Source organism: Carassius gibelio, chromosome A21 (assembly GCF_023724105.1).
Source record: "Carassius gibelio isolate Cgi1373 ecotype wild population from Czech Republic chromosome A21, carGib1.2-hapl.c, whole genome shotgun sequence".
NCBI classification, from domain to species: domain Eukaryota; kingdom Metazoa; phylum Chordata; class Actinopteri; order Cypriniformes; family Cyprinidae; genus Carassius; species Carassius gibelio.
In genome coordinates this window covers 10,212,032-10,230,995 of record NC_068391.1, presented here as the reverse complement: position 1 = coordinate 10,230,995, position 18,964 = coordinate 10,212,032, and the positions used below count along the sequence as shown (strand labels likewise).

General features: G+C 38.3%; 3 protein-coding genes across 6 annotated transcripts in view; 2 read left to right on the top strand and 1 right to left on the bottom strand.

Moving 5' to 3' along the window:
- Positions 1 to 7,010, top strand: part of ank1b (ankyrin 1, erythrocytic b) — a 73,480-nt gene extending 66,470 nt beyond the window's left edge. The window contains exons 39-43 of one of the 4 annotated variants that reach the window (XM_052536894.1): positions 2,127 to 2,196; positions 2,362 to 2,647; positions 2,759 to 2,839; positions 3,654 to 3,733; positions 3,907 to 7,010. In XM_052536894.1, the coding sequence (XP_052392854.1) occupies positions 2,127 to 2,196; positions 2,362 to 2,647; positions 2,759 to 2,839; positions 3,654 to 3,710 (494 nt within the window). In that variant the 3' untranslated portion in view covers positions 3,711 to 3,733; positions 3,907 to 7,010. Of the gene's footprint in view, positions 1 to 1,538; positions 2,197 to 2,361; positions 2,648 to 2,758; positions 2,840 to 3,653; positions 3,745 to 3,906 lie in introns of all 4 variants that reach the window. The other 3 variants (XM_052536891.1, XM_052536892.1, XM_052536893.1) reach the window with 3 other exon arrangements.
- Positions 7,011 to 7,565: 555 nt separating this feature from the next.
- eif4ebp1 (eukaryotic translation initiation factor 4E binding protein 1) lies at positions 7,566 to 10,659 on the top strand. The gene is made up of 4 exons (XM_052536897.1): positions 7,566 to 7,746; positions 7,854 to 8,059; positions 9,153 to 9,347; positions 9,938 to 10,659. Exons 2-4 carry the CDS (start codon positions 7,918 to 7,920, stop codon positions 9,967 to 9,969), a joined length of 369 nt encoding a protein of 122 aa, XP_052392857.1. The 5' UTR covers positions 7,566 to 7,746; positions 7,854 to 7,917; the 3' UTR covers positions 9,970 to 10,659.
- Positions 10,660 to 10,696: 37 nt separating this feature from the next.
- On the bottom strand, positions 10,697 to 13,062 carry ndr1 (nodal-related 1). The gene is made up of 3 exons (XM_052536895.1): positions 12,717 to 13,062; positions 11,197 to 11,945; positions 10,697 to 11,105 (listed from the first exon to the last, which is right to left on the bottom strand). The coding sequence occupies exons 1-3, from the start codon at positions 13,000 to 13,002 to the stop codon at positions 10,953 to 10,955; spliced, it is 1,188 nt and encodes a 395-aa protein (XP_052392855.1). The 5' UTR covers positions 13,003 to 13,062; the 3' UTR covers positions 10,697 to 10,952.
- Positions 13,063 to 18,964: the final 5,902 nt, after the last annotated feature.

Here is an 18,964-nt window from a genome sequence, read left to right as displayed (position 1 = left end):
ACACATCATGCAAATACAAATCACTTATATATATATTGCAATTCCATATTCATTTGAACAATGCCAGGAATGTGTATCCTACATTATGATCATACACACAAGAGAAAAGCCATTGTTGCATACTCATTAAGTTGGATGTACTGCGTGGTCATGGACACAACTTTCATAAGTATATGAGAAAGAAAGAGTTGACATGAGTCTATTTTGAATCTGAGCATATTAGTGTGTATGTTAAAGAAATATTCTGGGTTTTCAACAAATTGAACTTAACAACATAACATTACTTGTCCCTTATTGTCCCCTCACATGTGCAAATGAATATTAGTATACTTAAATCTAGTATACTACAGTATATTGCAATATACATTTTTGAGTGTTTTGTTCTTGAACCAAAAAATGAAACTTTTTTGAGGTCGCCATTAAACATTTTGTTTTGCAAATGAATGTTATTTATTTAATTTTGAATAAATAATTCATGTATATGCTTAATTAATTAATTAAAAGTTTTAAAATGTTTTAACTTGATCTTCCGGTGAAACTAGACAGACGTTATACTGGATATATCCATCACTACTTATGTTACATTGCGACTTTAAATTATATTTTGTATTATTTTTGACTAAATTAAGATTTGATAACTTTTCTATTATACTTAGTATAATACAATAGTTAGTATTACAGTTATTGCAAAATTTAGCTTTTGTCACTTTGAACCCTGATATACTCACGCGTGTTCTCAAGTGCTCTTTGTATATGGCTAAAAAAATTACCTGAGCAGTGGTATATTGTTAGCAAACATCCAGGCTATATTTTTTCTATAGTTAATGCTTAGTGTTTCGAGAGCATAAAATTCAGCTCTTTATTCAATAGATTGCTTTAAACAAAAAATAAAAATAAAAATGCCAGTGTTGCTTTCAATTGCAAGTACAACTCCAGTTTTTAGCTCTCCAGTTTGTTGTATTTACTCAAATACAAGGCTCTAAAATCAACACACTGACCTCAAAGAACTGAACAGAAGAAATTAATTGGAGAAGATTTCCATGACAAAGAAGATGGAGTACCTATGAAATAATCACCATTGACCAATGGTAGTTCAAAGGTGTTTATCTTGGGCAAGTTGTTTGGAACTGGCCTGATTTTGTTTCAAAATGAAAATACTTGATTTGGCTTAAAGTATAGCCTTGCATTTTTCTTTCCCTCTGCTCCAACAGTCAGTTTTCAAACAAGATACTCAAGATACTTTTTTCAAATGCTGCCCCTAGGTTGAGAAAACCCAGAATATTCCTTTAAAAGTTGATAATTAGTTTAAAAGTTGAACATGGATTGCTTTTTGTGAGTGAATCCAATCTCTCTCTGCCAAATGAACTTTCCGTGGCCCTGTTCTTATGCTAATGCTTTGCGTTAGAACACTTCCGTTCACATATATAATGACAGACTTTGACTGCACCCAGAGCACAGTGTTATGCATGACCTTTCTGAGACCCCAGACTGTGTCTGTGTGGTGTTAGCGTTGCCTTTCTTGTCTGGCCATCTCTCAGGTTACGGGCTGGTCCAGGAGGAGCTGCTCTCCCCCGCTTCTATGCAGTACAGCCTGCCCTCTCCGCTGGGCATCGAGCCCTACTGGCAGGAGGTTTCGAGTCTGGAGTGTGCGCCCATTGCCACCACTGAGGAGGACACTATGATGGAGATGTCAGATGTGCAGGTGTGGCCAGCGGGGGTCAGTCCATCCCTGGTGACCGTTGAGGATTCATCCCTGGATGGTAGTAGCCACGCAGACGACTCGGAGGCCAACACATTGAGCTTGCCCTGCAGCAGTTTGGGGAGGCCCAGCAGCGGAGCCAGTGGGGCAAGTGGCTCTATCATGGAGCTGGAGGAGGAGGAGGAGGAAGAGGAGATAGAGGAAGACGACAGACAGCACGAGCCCGTGTCGGAAAGCACAGAAAAAGCGTGGGCCAGAGGTGCCGTCCCAAAGGCCAACTACAATGGGCAAGCTAGAGGTCAGAGGTCGGAGGACAAGAGGACAGCGGAGGCAGCGGCGGTGGGCGGCAGTTTGACGGGTGTAGCTAGAGGAGGAGCAAAGGGTGGAAAAGGGACAAGTTCAGAGGAAAAGTTTTCTGTTCTTACAGGGCAACAGCTCTACGCTCAGCTGTGCGAGAGAACCGGACTGACCCGAGCCCTTGAACACAACGGGGACAGGTACGGATTATGTTAGTGTTCCATGTTATAGTTGTGGTGTGGACGTCGCTGTTCTCATAGAATTAGAACATTATTAAAACTTTAAAGTTATCTTTATAGTTCTTGGTGTGAATGGTCCTTTAGACAGATAAGTTTTCACCGTCTTTGTCCGTCCTTCCTTGGCAGGCTCAGCGGCGGTGCCTTCCAGCCTTACTCGCAGGAGAAAGACTCTCTTCACAGCTGGTCCCAACCCAAAGCGAGGCAGACCATGGAGACCATGATGTCATCGTCTCAGGACCACCATCAGTCCCGTGTAGCACAGGAGGCCCTGCTTACACCGGTATGTGATACAGGGCATTCGGAGGTCCTGCGGGGGCGTCTGCTGGGCACTCAGCCCTTTGATAAAGGGCTGGGCTTCCCCCATCAGGAGGGGGAAGTACGTGCATGGGACCAGGACAGACGGAAGGCACAGGTGTGTCCCCTGGGCCTGTCCGGTCTGAGCAAAGAGCATGTTTTTGGGCACAGTCTTGACTTTGATTATTCTGTCATGATAATTAATCGAACTATTATATTCTCTTTGCAGAAGGATGATCCAGTTGATCTCACCAGTGCTCATCTACATGAAGAGCAGTTTACTGATGAGCATGGGAATGTTGTGACCAAGGTAAGACATCTGTTTTCTTTCAGGTTTTTTTTTTTAATAGTATCACATGAATGTATTGATCTGACTCACCATTTTGAGATTTCATTAATAATGATGGGAAATTTAGTTTTCGGTTTTCTAGCATTTCATAGATATTATTTTATCTTTTCTTATTGTCTGATTTGTTCCTAATTCATTTATTTTTTGCTATTTGCGATTGTTAATATACATTTATTCTACTGTATATACACAGCCATTCAAAAGTTTGGATCAGTAATGTTTTACAATGTTCTGTTATTTTCATTGTATTTTTATGATTTTCTAAAATACAGTAAAAATGATTTTCAGCGGTGTCACGTGATTTGGTGGTCAAGAAACATTTCTTTTTTTATATTCATTCACTGATTGTTTCAGTTTTGCCTTCATAGGTCACATAATTACAGCAATAGGTGACAACAAGTTAAAATGTTTTTGTGTGCCATAAGTCACTGAATCATTTGTGTATGCTTACCATTTATTAAGATTTTCATGTCTACAAATCTAAGAGACTCTAGAAAAAGTGTTTAACATCACAAGTATTATCACCAAACAAATCTTTTTATTTTTATTTTGCTGTTCATGGATTTTATTGGTGCTGCAAAGTTGAATGAGATATCTCAGTTCATTCAGTTCATTCAAACTCAAAACATAGACTTATTTAATGAAGGGCATATTTGATCAGTAAATCAGTCTAATGAAATACCCAAATTACCTTTAGTTAACAACTACACTACACTTACATAATGATTCAGTCATCTTTTCACTTGTCTTTCTCCTCCCTCCTTCTTTTCTCCAGTTGGGCATGGAAGCGAAAACTGTGAAGCACTCCAGTCTGCGGAGAGTAAAGCACTGAATTAAACACAAACTGTCCTGAAGGTACGGGACAGGTAAAATGATTGGTGTATTACATAAGAATAACTTCAAACCCATGGGGCAGTCTAGCTTTGCTGAGCTTGAGTGATTTGGCTAACAGTTTTAGCCAGAGTGACTTTGCTTCAGACAATGTCTCTTTGAATTAGAATTTTGTTCATGAAGGATTGCTCTTCCAGGGTCCAACATCCACTGCCAAACCACCTTTCATCTACGCACGAATGGGAGACTGGCAGACATTGAGCGATGAGGGGAAAAAACAAAACGTACAGTGAAAGAACAACACATCGCGCCCAAATCCTACAGCAAAGCAACCATTGAGCCCCACTGGAAACCAACAAGGAGAAGGAGTTCTCTACCTGTAGTTTTGTAACATTTTTAACAGAAGAAAAAGAAAACATACAAATAGAATAGGGCATGACATTTTTATACAAAACGTGAAGAAAACCACCCAAAAAAAAAAGCAACAAAAGTGCTTCCTGTCAACTGTAAATGCATGACTGACTGCTGCTGCATGACCTATGAGCTGTCATTATTTAAAAAACTGAAGGGGTACAAGGTAAAGGGCCGTTCCAGGACAGGCAGCGGGGAGGGAAAAACATTGGACCTTTGCTCTTGAAAACGAGAAGCTCTTGAAACAAAGGGTCTTGGGAAACACAACCCCCCCCCCCCCCCCCCCCCCCCCCAAAAAAGCAACAGTTCTTTAATTTGTGAAATTGATTGATTGTCAATACACAGCAGCATAGTGGATGCTAGGCCCATCACATCATTTTCCATAGGCCCTTTATCCTGTTATTCAATGTGATATATGCACTCTTATGCTATGTGAATGTGCGTCTGTGTGTGTGTGTGTGTGTGTGGCGGTATCTAACGCATGTGTACTCGCTTCTGGCTTGGTACTGGGCTTCTTTTCCGGATAGGTCAGAGCTCATTTAGTGTTTGCCATGTGGATGACATCAAGCCACTGTGCTCTCCTGCTCATGAGCATCTGCGTTCATTTATTTCCACTTTGTGAAGCGTAGCCACGTTCTTTTGAACTTTATATCTCTCATTTTGAATTTTAAGCCCCCCTCTGTTTAAAAAAACTAACCCATTTATTTATTGCAGGTAGTGTAGCTTTGTACGTAACGCCCAAAATGGCAACCTACGGAAGGTATGTGCTTTGTCTGACAGTTCACAGCTCTAACCTCTGACCTACTGACCATCCGTTCATTCACATTCGTCGCTCAGCTGCTCGACTAAAACCGCCATGTCAGACCGATTTCAGACTAATGTAGCATTGCATGCTGGTTTCATGCTGTTCTCTTGGGCCCGCATTAGGCCTGGATGTTTTTATTTATTTTAGATTTATGAATTAAAAAAAACGGTTGTGATGTGTGGGGCTTGGGGACTATCTCTGAGTAACTGCCTTTGTAATGTTTGGGATTTCGGATGGAGTTACTCGACAAGGAAGCGTTTTAAACTTTTCTCTTTGATTATTCTTTTTGTGTGTTTTCATTAAGATGTACAGTTAAAAATAGACTGATACATACACAGACAGCACTGTGAAAGTCCACCTTAAAATTGACCCCTGAACTGTGAACTCACAACTGTCTGTCTCACTTTTTGGCTTCAAATGTCTCACTTTTACCAGTACCAACACACCAACAAGGTTATTAGGTAACTATGAAAAGCTTAATGATAACAATAACTACTATTGCAACTTCATGTAACCGATTCCCTATTACTGTCATTCTCATGTGTTTTTTAGTTGTTATTCTTTATTTTTGAGTACGAGAGACCCCAAACATCCACAAATAATTTTGAAGCATAGTCTACCAAAGCAATAATATCAAACGTGCTGCAACAGTTGGAATACTGCGTCGTTGTTGGTTGTGTGTGCGTGTGTTTTTCTGTCTATGAGCGCTTGTGTGTTCAGTATAAACTGTAGTAACCCAACATTTTAGTAGCATTTGTAAGACGTACTGTATACGATTCAAGAGATATAACAGCATGCATGAGTATCTCACACCGTATGCAATTATGTGATCTACATGCCAACTCAAGTTCACTGAACAGTAGCTGTTTCACTTTAATGGACAAGGTTTCTTTAAATGGCTGGCAAGCATAATGAAATCAGGTACGGTGCTCAGCATTTAATCATAGCACAGTAGCTTAGGTAGTCACGAGCACACCGTGACATACTGGCTCACACATTTGCCCATTGAATGAATGAGTGAGTGAATGAATAAATTAACTTATCCTCCAAACTAAGAAAAAAAAAGTTTCATGGAATGCATGGACAATTGGACGAATGACAATGATTGTACTTTCATATTTTAAGAAAATGTGTAATCAGATCCTAATGTTTTTGTTTATTTCTTGAAATTGTGTGCTTTGTGAGAAGGCAAACATCCCTTTGCATTAAAACACTCATAAGTTCTGCCTTCACTGTATATTGTTTTCTACAGTTCACTCAGGTTTATGTTTCCAGATGATTTATCTTCCATTATTCTACTTAATAATACATACTGAGCAGTAAATCCTACATCCACTCAAGGGAGTATAAGGGTTATCAGGGGTGTTGGTAAGTGGGTAAGGGAAGTGACCTCAGCATGAAGGACATGGATACATACATGTTCAACATCTTATTGGAATTTGCTGCTGTAATTGTTGACCAAGACATAACATTTCTGAAAACAAACGGTGGGGAAAGGAAGAGAACGTTTTTATTAATTAATTCATTTTTTTATTTATGAATATATTTTTGGAACAAAACTATTTAACATTGCAATCATTATGTATTAAAAACAGTTTATGTACAGTGTTTAACTGTTGCAAAAATAGACTTCACCTATACTCCTTTAGAATGGATTAATGACAATATAAACGCAATATCATATTACTCTGTACTAAGGAATGCAACTGCGCACATGCACAGAAAAATATGTTTTTAATAAAGAATCTATGTATAAATATATGACAAAACGTATATTTAATTAGAATGCTATGCACCCTTATTAGAGTTGTTATGGATGTACTTTAAGTATATTAGTTAGAATCCAAAAAATACATACATGCCCATGTCATGGGGAATGTAGAGGGTTTGTAGCTATTTGAACATTTATTTCCTTTTTTTCTTTTTCTTTTTAACTGTATAACAGAGGAAATGGGAACATTGAATATGTATACAAGCCTTTTATTCAGATTCATTCTGACATGAAGATATGTATAGATCATTTACCCTGCACACCAGCTCAGATCATTTACAAAAATTAATAAAGAAACATGTGACATAATGTGACACTGTGTGCGTGTGTGAGAGAATGTGCTAAATATTACTGATATGCATTTATAAATCCAGTAGGCTTAACATAAAATAATAAATGAACAGAGATGTGTTAAAACTAATTTTCAGCTCCAACTTATGAGCATAGTCACAGAAAATCTTATGGTGTTGACAAAATAATCATAATTTGCATATCGAGTATTAAATTTGTATATCCACGTCTATTAAATACAGTAGTTTTTTCTGATGTTGCTATGTACTGTGCTGTATAGAAAATTAATTTTAAATATTTTTTACAGAATGTGTGATACTTAAAATTATTCGAAAAAGGCTATTCATTATCTTTGTAAAAAAAATTAAATAAAGAGAAATTCTAACAGATTTTTGTTTTTGTATTACAAAGAACACCCTCTAAGTAAGATCATCTCTTAAGTAATTTCGGCGGAAGTATCGCACGGGGGCGGTTGGTGGTAGGGGACTACATTTCCCATCGCCCTTTTGCAATACCGTCGCACACCAGTGGGGGCGCCATTGCACCAATTCTCCGTTTTAAATAGCTCTTTCCTGCTCGTGTTTTGCTGAGTGCTTGGTGTGTGCATGAGGGAGTGAGAAAGAAAACGTGGTCACGGAGAAGCCTAGCATTTTAGCTAGTTTGCGAGTGTGAATGTGTGAATGAAGTGTTATACAGCCTCCAAAATTTAGTATTATTATTTATTTTTGTATGTAGTCAAGTTTGCCAAAAACGGACAAGGTAAATAATTCTATAAAGTAACGAATGATAATGAACTGCTGCTAACATATAACGTTACATTTCCCAGGTTAAATTCGAGCTAAACTGTTTTATTCTTTTGCTTTAAGCTGCAAAAACAGTATTTGATAAAGGCAGCTGGCTGAATTAGTGATTGGGAGACTAGTGTTGAAAATGTCCTTGAGGAGTCAGACTCAGAAGACCACCAGTCAGGCAATTCCCACCACCAGACGAGTCACAATCAACGATGCGGCCCATATGCCTCATGATTACTCTACAACACCCGGAGGGACCCTTTTTAGCACGACTCCTGGAGGTAAATGTCACGAGCTTGCAGATGAATCGTTTGGGGGCATTCGCAGCTGTCGCAATGCATGCATTGTTTTTGTTTTTGTTTTTGTTTTGACCGCGACATAGCGATGCACCTCAGAGCTCGCGCACATTGTCTTTGTGCATGACAGACCGCGGTGCGCGTGCTCACGGCCCTCTGCCTGTTTATGTATCGTTGGCCTTTGAACTGTAACGTTAACGTAAGGTATAATAAAAAAGCTTTCTGCTTTTTACTCTGGAGAGTAAAAATCTGGAAGAGGCTCTTGAGCAATTCTGAAAAATAGATACTTATATCATGTCTGTTATATATATATTTTTATTATATACATTGTGGATTTTGTCAGATGACAGAGATTGTAAACAGTCGACAAAAGAGGACATGATGGCTCTTACAGCATGTGACTGTTGGTTTCCCATTGTTAATGGCTACTTCTGCTTTTCTAGTGCATAAGGACCGTGTATCTTTTACTGTTTGTCTAGATTATCAGTCAAGCCGTAATGTACATCATGGAATGCATTATGTGCATGATATATTGCTCTTGGGAATTTTTGTCATGTGACTTTTTGTTGGTTAAAAAGTGCATCACGTTTATCACTTCTGTTGTCATTTGTGTGCATGCTTGATTACTCACATAAACCAATGTTATGTATATTGGTGTTTCAGTGTGTGGTTTATACCATAATGCACTTATTAGCCTTAGTTTGAGGATGTGTGTGTGTGTGTGTGTGACTGTTCACAGTAGGTTCAACAGGTCTGTTAGTATCTCACTATTCCATTTTCAGCCTGTTGGCTTGTGTGTTTCTGTTCTCATAAGGAAATAATTTAATGAAAAATTGGTTGCCAAACATTGACACTTTACAAGGCTCAACAATGCAACTCTTGAATGTTGTAAACCGCACAGTCATAGGAGCATGTTTGAACATGTTTGGATTGAATGTAACCCGCAATACTAACATGGCACTGACTGAATGTGTTTTTACACGGGCATGTCTGTTAACTTTGCTCTTGCAGCCTGTTATAGGACTGGTGTTTCCTTCCCATAATATAATCTTGATTTGATTACTAAATTATTATATAGGCACCCGGATCATCTATGACCGAAAGTTCCTACTGGACTGTCGTAGCTCTCCGTTGGCCCGCACACCGCCCTGCTGCCTCCCTGACATTCCGGGGGTGACCAGTCCTCCTTCGGTCACCATGAATAATGACAAGGTCTACTCCAAACAGACTGTCAATAATAACAGCATCAGCCCCCCAGTGGACAAGAGCACAGGTAAATGTGTACTAAAGCTAAAATTATTACCCATGTAAAGCCTGACATGTAAAAGAATTACATTTGATAATATTTATTATAATAAAATAAAATAACAATAAATTGTATATTGTTTAAAAAAAAATTATATTATTTACTGTAATTTATAGTGTTAAACTGTTTTTTTAAAAACAGCTCCGCTTTTTTCAGAGACCCAAACTGCATTTTGATGCAGTTGTTAATATTTATACTCATGTAAATGATGTATCATTTTAAATATGCACAATTTTCTAAAAATGGTGTCTTGAGTCCAGTAGATGTTCATCTTGAAATATCACTAATGATATAAAATTTATTCTTAGGTTTACTTGATTAGAATCATGAAAGATTTCACAGCAAAGCAACATGTGTGCCATGATCTGAAGGCTTTTTACTTTATTTTAAATTGTCATTCTTATGACAGAGTGCATGTAGTAGATTGTGTGCAACAGGTTTTTCAGCAAGGTTTTGATCATATTGATAACTAAGAGGAAATGTGTGCATCACATGTAATGCAGTAGGCTTTATGGGTTTAAAAATAAATTAAAAATTCATTTTGTTTTGATTTCAAGGGGATGATGCCCAGTTTGAAATGGATATCTAACTACAACAGAAGACCTGCTACAAGGAGGCAACAACTGTAACAAATATTGCTATGATGACAACTGTTCCCTGAGAGGATAAATGCACAGAAGACTTCTCCTTCCTTGTCATCTGTCTTTTTCTCTTTCATTTATCTACGGTTTAAATATTTTCTTTTCTTGTACTTATGCTGTCATTCAAGACACGCACAAAGCCATTACTTTAGATTCTCGACATCAGCTAACACTGTTGTGCCTGAAAGAGACACTATCTCAGATAGTGCATCCCATGCACGTCGATGCAGACCTTCTTCTGTCTCAGACACTGAAGACATCTCCCAGGCCACCATGTGACACTGTTTGTTTGCTATAGATTTGTGTAGTTTTACAGAATGGTCAGCAGAGGGAGCGACAGTTCTCTGATATTCTCATCAAGAGTCATGTGGAGGAAATCCAGATGCCAACTCCTAGAAATTTAGCAATCCACAATCAGCGAATTTGACCACTTTCCATTCGGCATTGATACTTTTGTAATGTAAAATCTAATTTCTGTTTATCCTGATGTGTATGTTCACCTAAAGTGTCATCCAACAGAATGTAAAATGCCGCCTTTTTTTTTTTTTTTTTTGGCTGTCAAGTTCTTTAAAACTGCCCCCTTTTATTTCTGAAGGGACATTTAAGAGTTAAAAAATAAATAAACACCAGAGAATTTATATGTTTTCCTTATTCATGTGCTGATTTTCCAAAAAAAAAAAAAAAAAAATTTATTACATCATGAACACTTTTATTAAATTTGGTAATTTACATACTCTACTATTTACAAATTAGGCAAACACACAAAGCTTTCAAAAATAGCAATAAGTAATCCAGGTGCCTCAGTGCAGGATACCTTGTGATTCCAAGTGAAAATACTGTACAAATTAAAGCAATTTTTCTTCATTTGTATTTCTGGATTTAAGGAACATATGCAAAGTGCTAGAGTTGAGTTCATTTGGGTTTTGGAGACTCAGTGGCAGCCACATTCTCCTACAACCATCCCTTCGTGGTGTCTCATGACCATCTTTTCGTTCTCATAGTAGAGCATTGAGAGTGGAGTCAGACGGGTGGGTACGCAGGACAAGCATGGGACGCGGTCTAGGTGGTGCAGCTTCAGCAGACTCTGCAGATGAGAAGACGACAATCATTTGAGTCAGTCTAGCATGGAGTTAACATTTTAATTGAAGCTATTTCAAAGATTTAGAGATTCTTACCTGCATGTAGGCATGGTTGGTTGGGGTGAAGCTCTCATCTACAGGTGTAGGACAGCTACCTTCACACCGATAGGCGTTATAACGCTTCGGATAAACAATCCAGTCACTCCAACCAATCTGATCAAAGTCCACCCACATATCCACCTTCCTGCAGAGAGATTTCTTCTCCTCTTCTTGCAAAACAACTGGAATCACATTGGCTGCTGCGTCACGCACTTTGTCTTCAGTCCGATGGTTCCTCCTGTGACGCCGGGGCACAGGTTCACCTCCACCACCAGCCCGGTCCAGAGCTACGTACTTGGAGTGCTCTGCCGTCTGGATGAGGGTGGATGTCTTTGCCTGGTTCTGCTTGGAGTAAACCACCATCATGACCCTGTTGGCTGTCAGATGCTGGATGTTTTCATGCCCCTCGCCCTCAGAGCTTGCGGGCATCTGAATGGGTTCCTCTGAGAACACGCTCTCACCTTGGTGTAACCAGTACTTGAGCAGCGTTGTGATGTTGAAGACCCTCCAGGAGGAATGGGAGGTTGAGTCAATTGGTTTGGCTTTCACAGTGCCGAGGTGAATCCTTACTTCGTCGCAAGGGCTTCGGTCGCACTCACGTTTGGATGCGTGATAGATGTCCACTTCCATCTCAGAGGAGAATTCTGGAAGGCGAATGCGAAGCTCGGACCGCTGGACGTCATCGCCTGCTGATATGGAGGACATGTCAAATGTCACGGCTAGTTTGTCACCAACCTGATGGCAACCTGAAAAATATATGGACAAGAAATTAGTGACTGGTCAAAGGACAGACAGCTGAGCATTTTAGAAAGGATAAGTGATGTGTGGTGCTTAATTATCTTAAAGGATGTTTTCACACATGGCCACATTCGGGACAAGCAGTTAATAAAGTAGAATGTTCTTATTGTTTAGATGTGTATTGCTGCCCAAGTCACTTTGAAACAGACGTCTTGAAGCTAATACACACGCTAACTAATAAGCATAATACATGACTTGGCTAATAGCCAAGAACCAGCTAAACTACCTATCAAATTATTTTCCCAGGGGGTCTTGTATAAACCAGAAGAGATTTGTTTTGCGATAATGACCGGCGGGGGACTTTACATATTGCCACTTAACGCATGGCAACTTTATTAACTAAACAAATAATTTAAATAAAACAATTTTTTATTACAAAAATAAAAAATTGTGGAGGTAAAACGAGTTATGTAAGAATATAGTTAGTCTATTAAGCTACAATAGTCATTCGCGATGAATGACGTCTGAATGCAGCGACTGGCCGTGCAATAATAATAATAATAAAATCTTAATTTATTAATAATAATTATATATATGTATCATTTTAATATATTATTCTTAACATCTAAAATGTCTTAAAAGAAAACTCGATCCATACTGTATATTGTAAAGCGTTATAATGGAATATAAAATAAAATGTTTAAAATTAAAAAATGTAAAAATAATAATAATTAATAATTATGTGTGTGTGTATGTGTATAAAAAATGTATATACTTACTCTTGGCAACGAGACTCAAGACCGAATCGGACTCGTACAGAGTTGGATTTTCATGGCTCATGTGTTTGTCGTCTCCGGTTAGAAGGGTCCGGTAGAGGTGCAGCATATAAAGCGGATATCTGTTCGTGTGTCGGCTGTGACCCGCCTGACCTCCGCCGTGTTTGCCAGGTGCACGCATCCTGTTCTTGAACGCCTCGTGGAATCCAGGAAACGACGCCGTGGAGCTCACCAGACCGACCCAGAGCGCGAGGACTGCGCTCAGGACCCCGCAGACAAACCGCCTCATGTCAGACCTAGGTTAACAATCCACCACGCTGAGAAGAAACACTGTCCCTGAGATCCTTCTCCTACACCGTCCTCTGGAAAGTGAACTTCATGAGTTCTGACTGGCCGTCTAAGTTGATTTATAGAAACTTGCAGTCTTTTGATGGCCTGTGAGGTCCTTTGGGTCTTTGAAGTGCCCCTGTGATCCATGAAGGGATACATGTCCCTGGGTCGTAGTGTATCGAAACCAACAGTCCTTTGTGCGTCAAAAGGTGTGAAAACATTAATTCTTCTCCTCGAGCGCTGTGTATTGAAGGTCCTTTTGAAAATGTACTTAAACAATAATACTAGTGGACTACATTTGTTCATCAATGACACTTTGATTAAAAGGGGAAAAACTGGATTATTTCAACGTTTGAATGAAAATAGAGGAGATTTGTTTCAATGTCTTCTCATTCTATCAGAAGAACACAGTAATTATGTCATTGAAAATCTCCACATTATTGTAAGAGCAAACTTTTTTTTTTTTTTGACATGTTACCGCTTCACTTGGCAAGGCTAGGAAACTTGATTTTACAAATTACAGCATGTTATGACAATATTTTTGTGGATGATTGTTATTGATTAAATACAAAATTATTATTATTATTCAGCATTTGCCATTCGAGACCTTATTTTGTGCAATGAAGTAGGCCTATTATATGTTGGCCTATTACATCCAGACCAAAAATAAGTATTTCCAGTCATGTTTTAGATCAAGTTTGCATTCTGGAATCATACAGACAGAATCTTGATTGAGAAATTAAAGGAAGTTATATATAAAATAATTTCAGTTTACTTAATAATATAAGGTCTTCTGATTTTTATTTATTTAAAAAAAATTATTTGAATTTTATGAATTACAACTGCATCCAGGGGGTACAAAAAGTAAAGCAAATAAACAGACATAAAAATACATATGCATAATGTAAGGTCTGCTGATATGCTGAGGCGTCGTGGTTGACGTCACTGTAATGCCACTTAGAAGAAATGAAAGACCAAAACATACTCAAAATCGTGCGTAACAAAATTCCGAGAAGCATCTACAGGACATTTCTTTCTTTCTTTCTTTCTTTCTTTCTTTCTTTCTTTCTTTCTTTCTTTCTTTCTTTCTTTCTTTCTTTTTCCCACATGTATTAAAGAAGCTTATCCAACAGGGGGCGCTGCCTTCAAAGCTTTTCTTTTTCTCGAAAGCAGTATGATTTGACAAATAGCAATCAGTGATAAAGAATTCTCTCTGTGGGCAGCTGAAATATCGACTGCTCGTCCTTGCATCTCTCATTTCTCCCGAAACGGCCTGTGTGATGTGTTGACGTGATTTGCCCAAATTCTCAGTGTTCTGGTGAGATTCATATGACAGATGGAAACATATGCTGCTATGAGGCAAACACACACACACACACACACACACACACACACACACATTATTTCCCGTCACAGAATCGAAGCAGACCAGCTGTGAATGTCAGTGGCAATCTCACACATAGTAACACTGATAAGCAAGACAGAAATTGGCACAGAGCCTTCCTCCCACTACAGTTATCACATACAGAGCCATTTAATGATAATAAGTGTCAGATCTTATACATTTATACATTTATATCTATCTACACACACACACACACACATACATACATACATACACACACACACACACACACACACACACACACACAAAAGATAATTTAAAATGAAAATGTCAGTCTAATTCAAGTGGTCATGTAAATATTTCAGTTGTGTTGCTTGATATGGTCACGTGACCTATCCTCAGGTTAAATAAAGAAAATGGCAAAAAATAGAGAAACTGTTTTCAACCAATATTATAAGTAGCCTAAATATCAGATTTGAACATTTGAAACTGGAGATCAGTGGTTGTTTATGATTGTGTATGTATGATACGGACACTGCAGAACTAGGTGACGCTGACCGTGACAGACATGCCTTGCTTTGAGCAGACAGCCTTATTAATCGGCAGGGACCCTGATCGCTGTGAATCGGTTTGCAAAACAGAGACCTTATCCCTCTCTGGTAGAGGAAAAAAAACGGTAGTAAGGAGAAGGAAAACAGAATCAAGCCCTTTGTGTTGTTCTGGAAGAAAAGTGCACACTTGCGTTAGGGACGGCAAAAAAACAAAAAGGCTGTGAAATATGAAAGGGCCTCCTTTGTGTAATTTGAATAATGGGGATAATTACCCTCTGTCCAGCGAAGCACCTGCATTTGAAATAAGCCTTTGATACCAACTTAAATCCAGTGAGATGGTGCTGTTTGATTAAGATTCAAGTCTTTACAGCAGCTGGAGAGATCACTCTGTCAACAGATTGACTGCACACCTATTCATTCATATGTGATGATAGATATTACAAAAACAGAGGGTGGTGTAACTTATTCCTTGCTGCAAACAATATGTTGGGGGTTTAATAAACCTCATCTCATTATCAAAGCGCAGATAACATGAGTGTTCATTATTATTATTATTATTTGCTAATTTTATCTTGGACTTTCAAAGCGGGCGGGACATCATGTGTCTACAGATATCTCAGTATAGATAGTCTTTAAGCACCTACAAAGCTATCTCTTTTTAATTTGGTTGTACTGCCAAGAATCCATAGATGAATCAGCGTCTCTCATTAATCCACAGTCCTGACATTGTTCGCTAGGAATGACTGCTTTTCTGTAAGTCTGAAATTGCAGGGACACTATGAAGGCAATGAAATTGCTCAGAAAGTAGACGTGTTTTGTTACTTTTAATGCATTGGTGGTGGCAATACTGTATATGACAAAGATAATTGTTGCTGGGGGCTTGAAATCCTCACCACAGTGTGCTCCAATATGGACTCTTTGATTTAATTTTGACCATGGACAGGTCAATACTGCTTTAGGTTCAGAATCCATAATAAAACTGTTAAATGGATCATTTATAAAAATAAAAAAAAAGCTGTATCTTTAACTATTGCCGAGAAGGCACAGTATTGAAGTTTTCATTATTGCAATAGCTAAATAGATCACATAGAGGAATGTGGATTCGAGTTAGTTGTGGAATCCTCTTTTATGCGTCTTGAATGTTGGTGAGGGTCATAGATGATCCTTTATCGTTGCTTTATTAGATAGCTGAGTAAATGCATTCAAGCTTTCCTTAGTGTGTACTTTTAAGATCAGTAATCTATTGCTTGTTCTTTTCTCTACTACAGCCAGCCATGTGCCACTCTGAATCTGCATCTGCATTAGGGGTGTCCATGGTTAACCGGTTAACCGATTAACCGTTAAAAATTGCGTAACCGAGTGAAACATTTTGCTCAGTTAAGTGACGTCAATGGCGTGCATTGAATTTAGTTGTAATACATTTTTGCACCACCAGAGACCGCCAGAGCGCTCCCAGACATTTGTAATGTCCACAAGAAGAAGTCATTTTTCTAATATGAAGCGGGCAAAAAAAAGTACAGCGTTGGAGCACTTTAAAATTGAGAGTGACGGGGCAAAATGCAAGTATTGCAATACAGTGCTTAGATATACTTCAAGTACAACCTCGTTGTTGTAATCTCAACAGCCAACACCCGGGCATTATTAGGCCGGTCAGGACTCACTGGATGCGTGGCGATGAGCGAAAGCATCTCAGCTGCGTGGCGTGTCTGTTTTTAATTCGGCTCCCATGTTAACAGGTTAGAGCTTGCCGACTGCCTGCGTGAGACGCGCGGCTCGACGCGTGCATGCTAGAAATAGAACTGACGCATTGTTGGAAGCGTTTCCAGGCAAAATATAATAGGAAAATATGTTTATATGTCATTTTGTACACAAATTCATGACATTTTGATATTTGAAAGTCTATAGGTTGACATAAATTCAGATATAAATGTAATTAAAAAAAATTATTATCGATTTTCAAATATTGTACCTGTCAAACATATCATAGTCATAGCCTTAGCGAGGCGGCCGCGGAGCCTGCTTGTTACCTTCGCCTAAACACGGAAAGTTACATAACCATTACTAGAGCCTGTTCCTTTATAACATAGCCAAAGGTCGGTGTATATTTGCTTTATACATTTTAGGCTTATTCTCAAATACAGATTGTGTTAGTGGGCGGGATTATTAGGTAGTTTTAATAGGACAATTTGACCGGAGAGATTAAATTTTGTCGGACATTTCTTTCTTTTTTTTTTTTTTTTGGCCAATGTCTGGAAATTACCGGACAACGGAAACCCTGGGGCACACTATGGTTAACCGATTATTAACCGCTAAGGGCCTCGGTTAACGGTTAATGAAAAACTTGAAAACGTGCAGCCCTAATCTGCATAAACATCAAGATTTTCTTGGCAGATGGAAGTGACAAAAATTGAGCATTTGCCTCCAGGACAGGGTGAGTACCCGTATTTTTCGTACTATAAGTCGCACCTGAGTATAAGTCGCATCAGTCCAAAAATACGTCATGATGAGGAAAAAAACGTATATAAATCGCACTGGACTATAAGTCGCATTCATTTAGAACCAAGAACCAAGAGAAAACATTACTGTCTACAGCCGCGAGAGGGCGCTCTATGTCTTCAGTGGAGACTTACAGGAGCACTGAGCAGCATCTCTGGCAGTATAGAGCGCCCTCCGCAGCTGTAGACGGTAATGTTTTCTCTTGGTTCATGTCTCTTAGTTCATGAATACCATGGCAGACAAAATAATTTTATAATTCTCTGTTTTTTTTTCATGCATTTATTGTCTCCCTCTGGGATTTGTAAAAGCTTATTTTATTACTAGAGCTGAAATTTGAATATTTTTCATCTTTACAGTAATTTTTATTAAAATAATTTTAATCCCATGTCTGGGATTTTTAAGATAATTTTAATACTATGGTTGGCATTTGAACATTTTCGCACTGGACTATTAGTCGCATTCATTTAGAACCAAGAACCAAGAGAAAACAATACCGTCTACAGCAGCGAGAGGGCGCTCTATGTCATCAGTCGGGACTACAGGAGCACTGAGCAGCATAGAGCGCCCTCTCGCGGCTGTAGACGGTATTGTTGTCTCTCGGTTCATGTCAAATTAATTTTGATAAATAAGTCGCACCTCACTATAAGTCGCAGGACCAGTCAAACTATGAAAAAAAGTGTGACTTATAGTCCTTATAGTTTTATTCTTATAATTGGCATATATAGAGGGACAATTTCCCTTGTTTCTGTTTTGAAAGCTTATTTTAATATTAGTATAATTAATATTAGTTATTAATATTAATACCATGGCAGACAAAATAATTTTATAATTCTATGTTTTTTTTTTCTTCATGCATTAATTGTCTCCCTCTGTGATTTGTAAAAGCTTATTTCATTACTAGAGCTGACATTTGAATATTTTTCATCTTTACAGTAATTTTTATTAAAATAATTTTAATCCCATGTCTGGGATTTTTAAGATAATTTTAATACTAAGGTTGGCATTTGAAAGTTTTCGACTTTAAAATAATTTGATAATTTTAAATAATTAAAAATAATTTCTTCCAATACAAAAAAAAAAAAAAAAAAAAACATGGCTGGAGCCAATACCTATAGATAATACTAGTTTTTAGAGTTTGTCTGGACTTATTTAGATGGCATTCATTATTATCGTCTGTGATGACATCAATCAGCCAAAGGGCAAGGAAAGAGTACCCTCAGCTGTCAAAAATGACAGGTCTTCTCTCAGTTTGATTGCATTCATCTCACACTGCCACAATAACAGTTGTGTGCTCTACATCTGTCTTTAAGAGAATGATTTCTGTTATCTGTCTTGTCACAACTCTGGAGTCCAATCTCCACAAAACAGTTTGTGCAGCAAATTGAAATTAAGCATTGAAGACATTGCTGTGTCAAAAGGAAGTTGCAAGCATGTAGCATATAGGTGACACGTGTGGATATTTCAAGAGTGTTCTTTTGAATAATGTGGGGGTTTGTGTCCACTTCAGCACAGAAAATTACACCAGTGAT

Bases quoted from the DNA above. Each gene is read 5' to 3' on its own strand.
- eif4ebp1 (XM_052536897.1), top strand. From the start codon at position 7,918: ATGTCCTTGAGGAGTCAGACTCAGAAGACCACCAGTCAGGCAATTCCC. The intron at 8,060-9,152 runs GTAAATGTCACG...ATTATTATATAG, and splicing joins TTTTAGCACGACTCCTGGAG to GCACCCGGATCATCTATGAC. The intron at 9,348-9,937 runs GTAAATGTGTAC...TTTGATTTCAAG, and splicing joins CCCAGTGGACAAGAGCACAG to GGGATGATGCCCAGTTTGAA.
- ndr1 (XM_052536895.1), bottom strand. From the start codon at position 13,002: ATGAGGCGGTTTGTCTGCGGGGTCCTGAGCGCAGTCCTCGCGCTCTGG. The intron at 11,946-12,716 runs GTAAGTATATAC...TATATTTTTCAG, and splicing joins CTTGAGTCTCGTTGCCAAGA to GTTGCCATCAGGTTGGTGAC. The intron at 11,106-11,196 runs GTAAGAATCTCT...TCTCATCTGCAG, and splicing joins CCAACCATGCCTACATGCAG to AGTCTGCTGAAGCTGCACCA.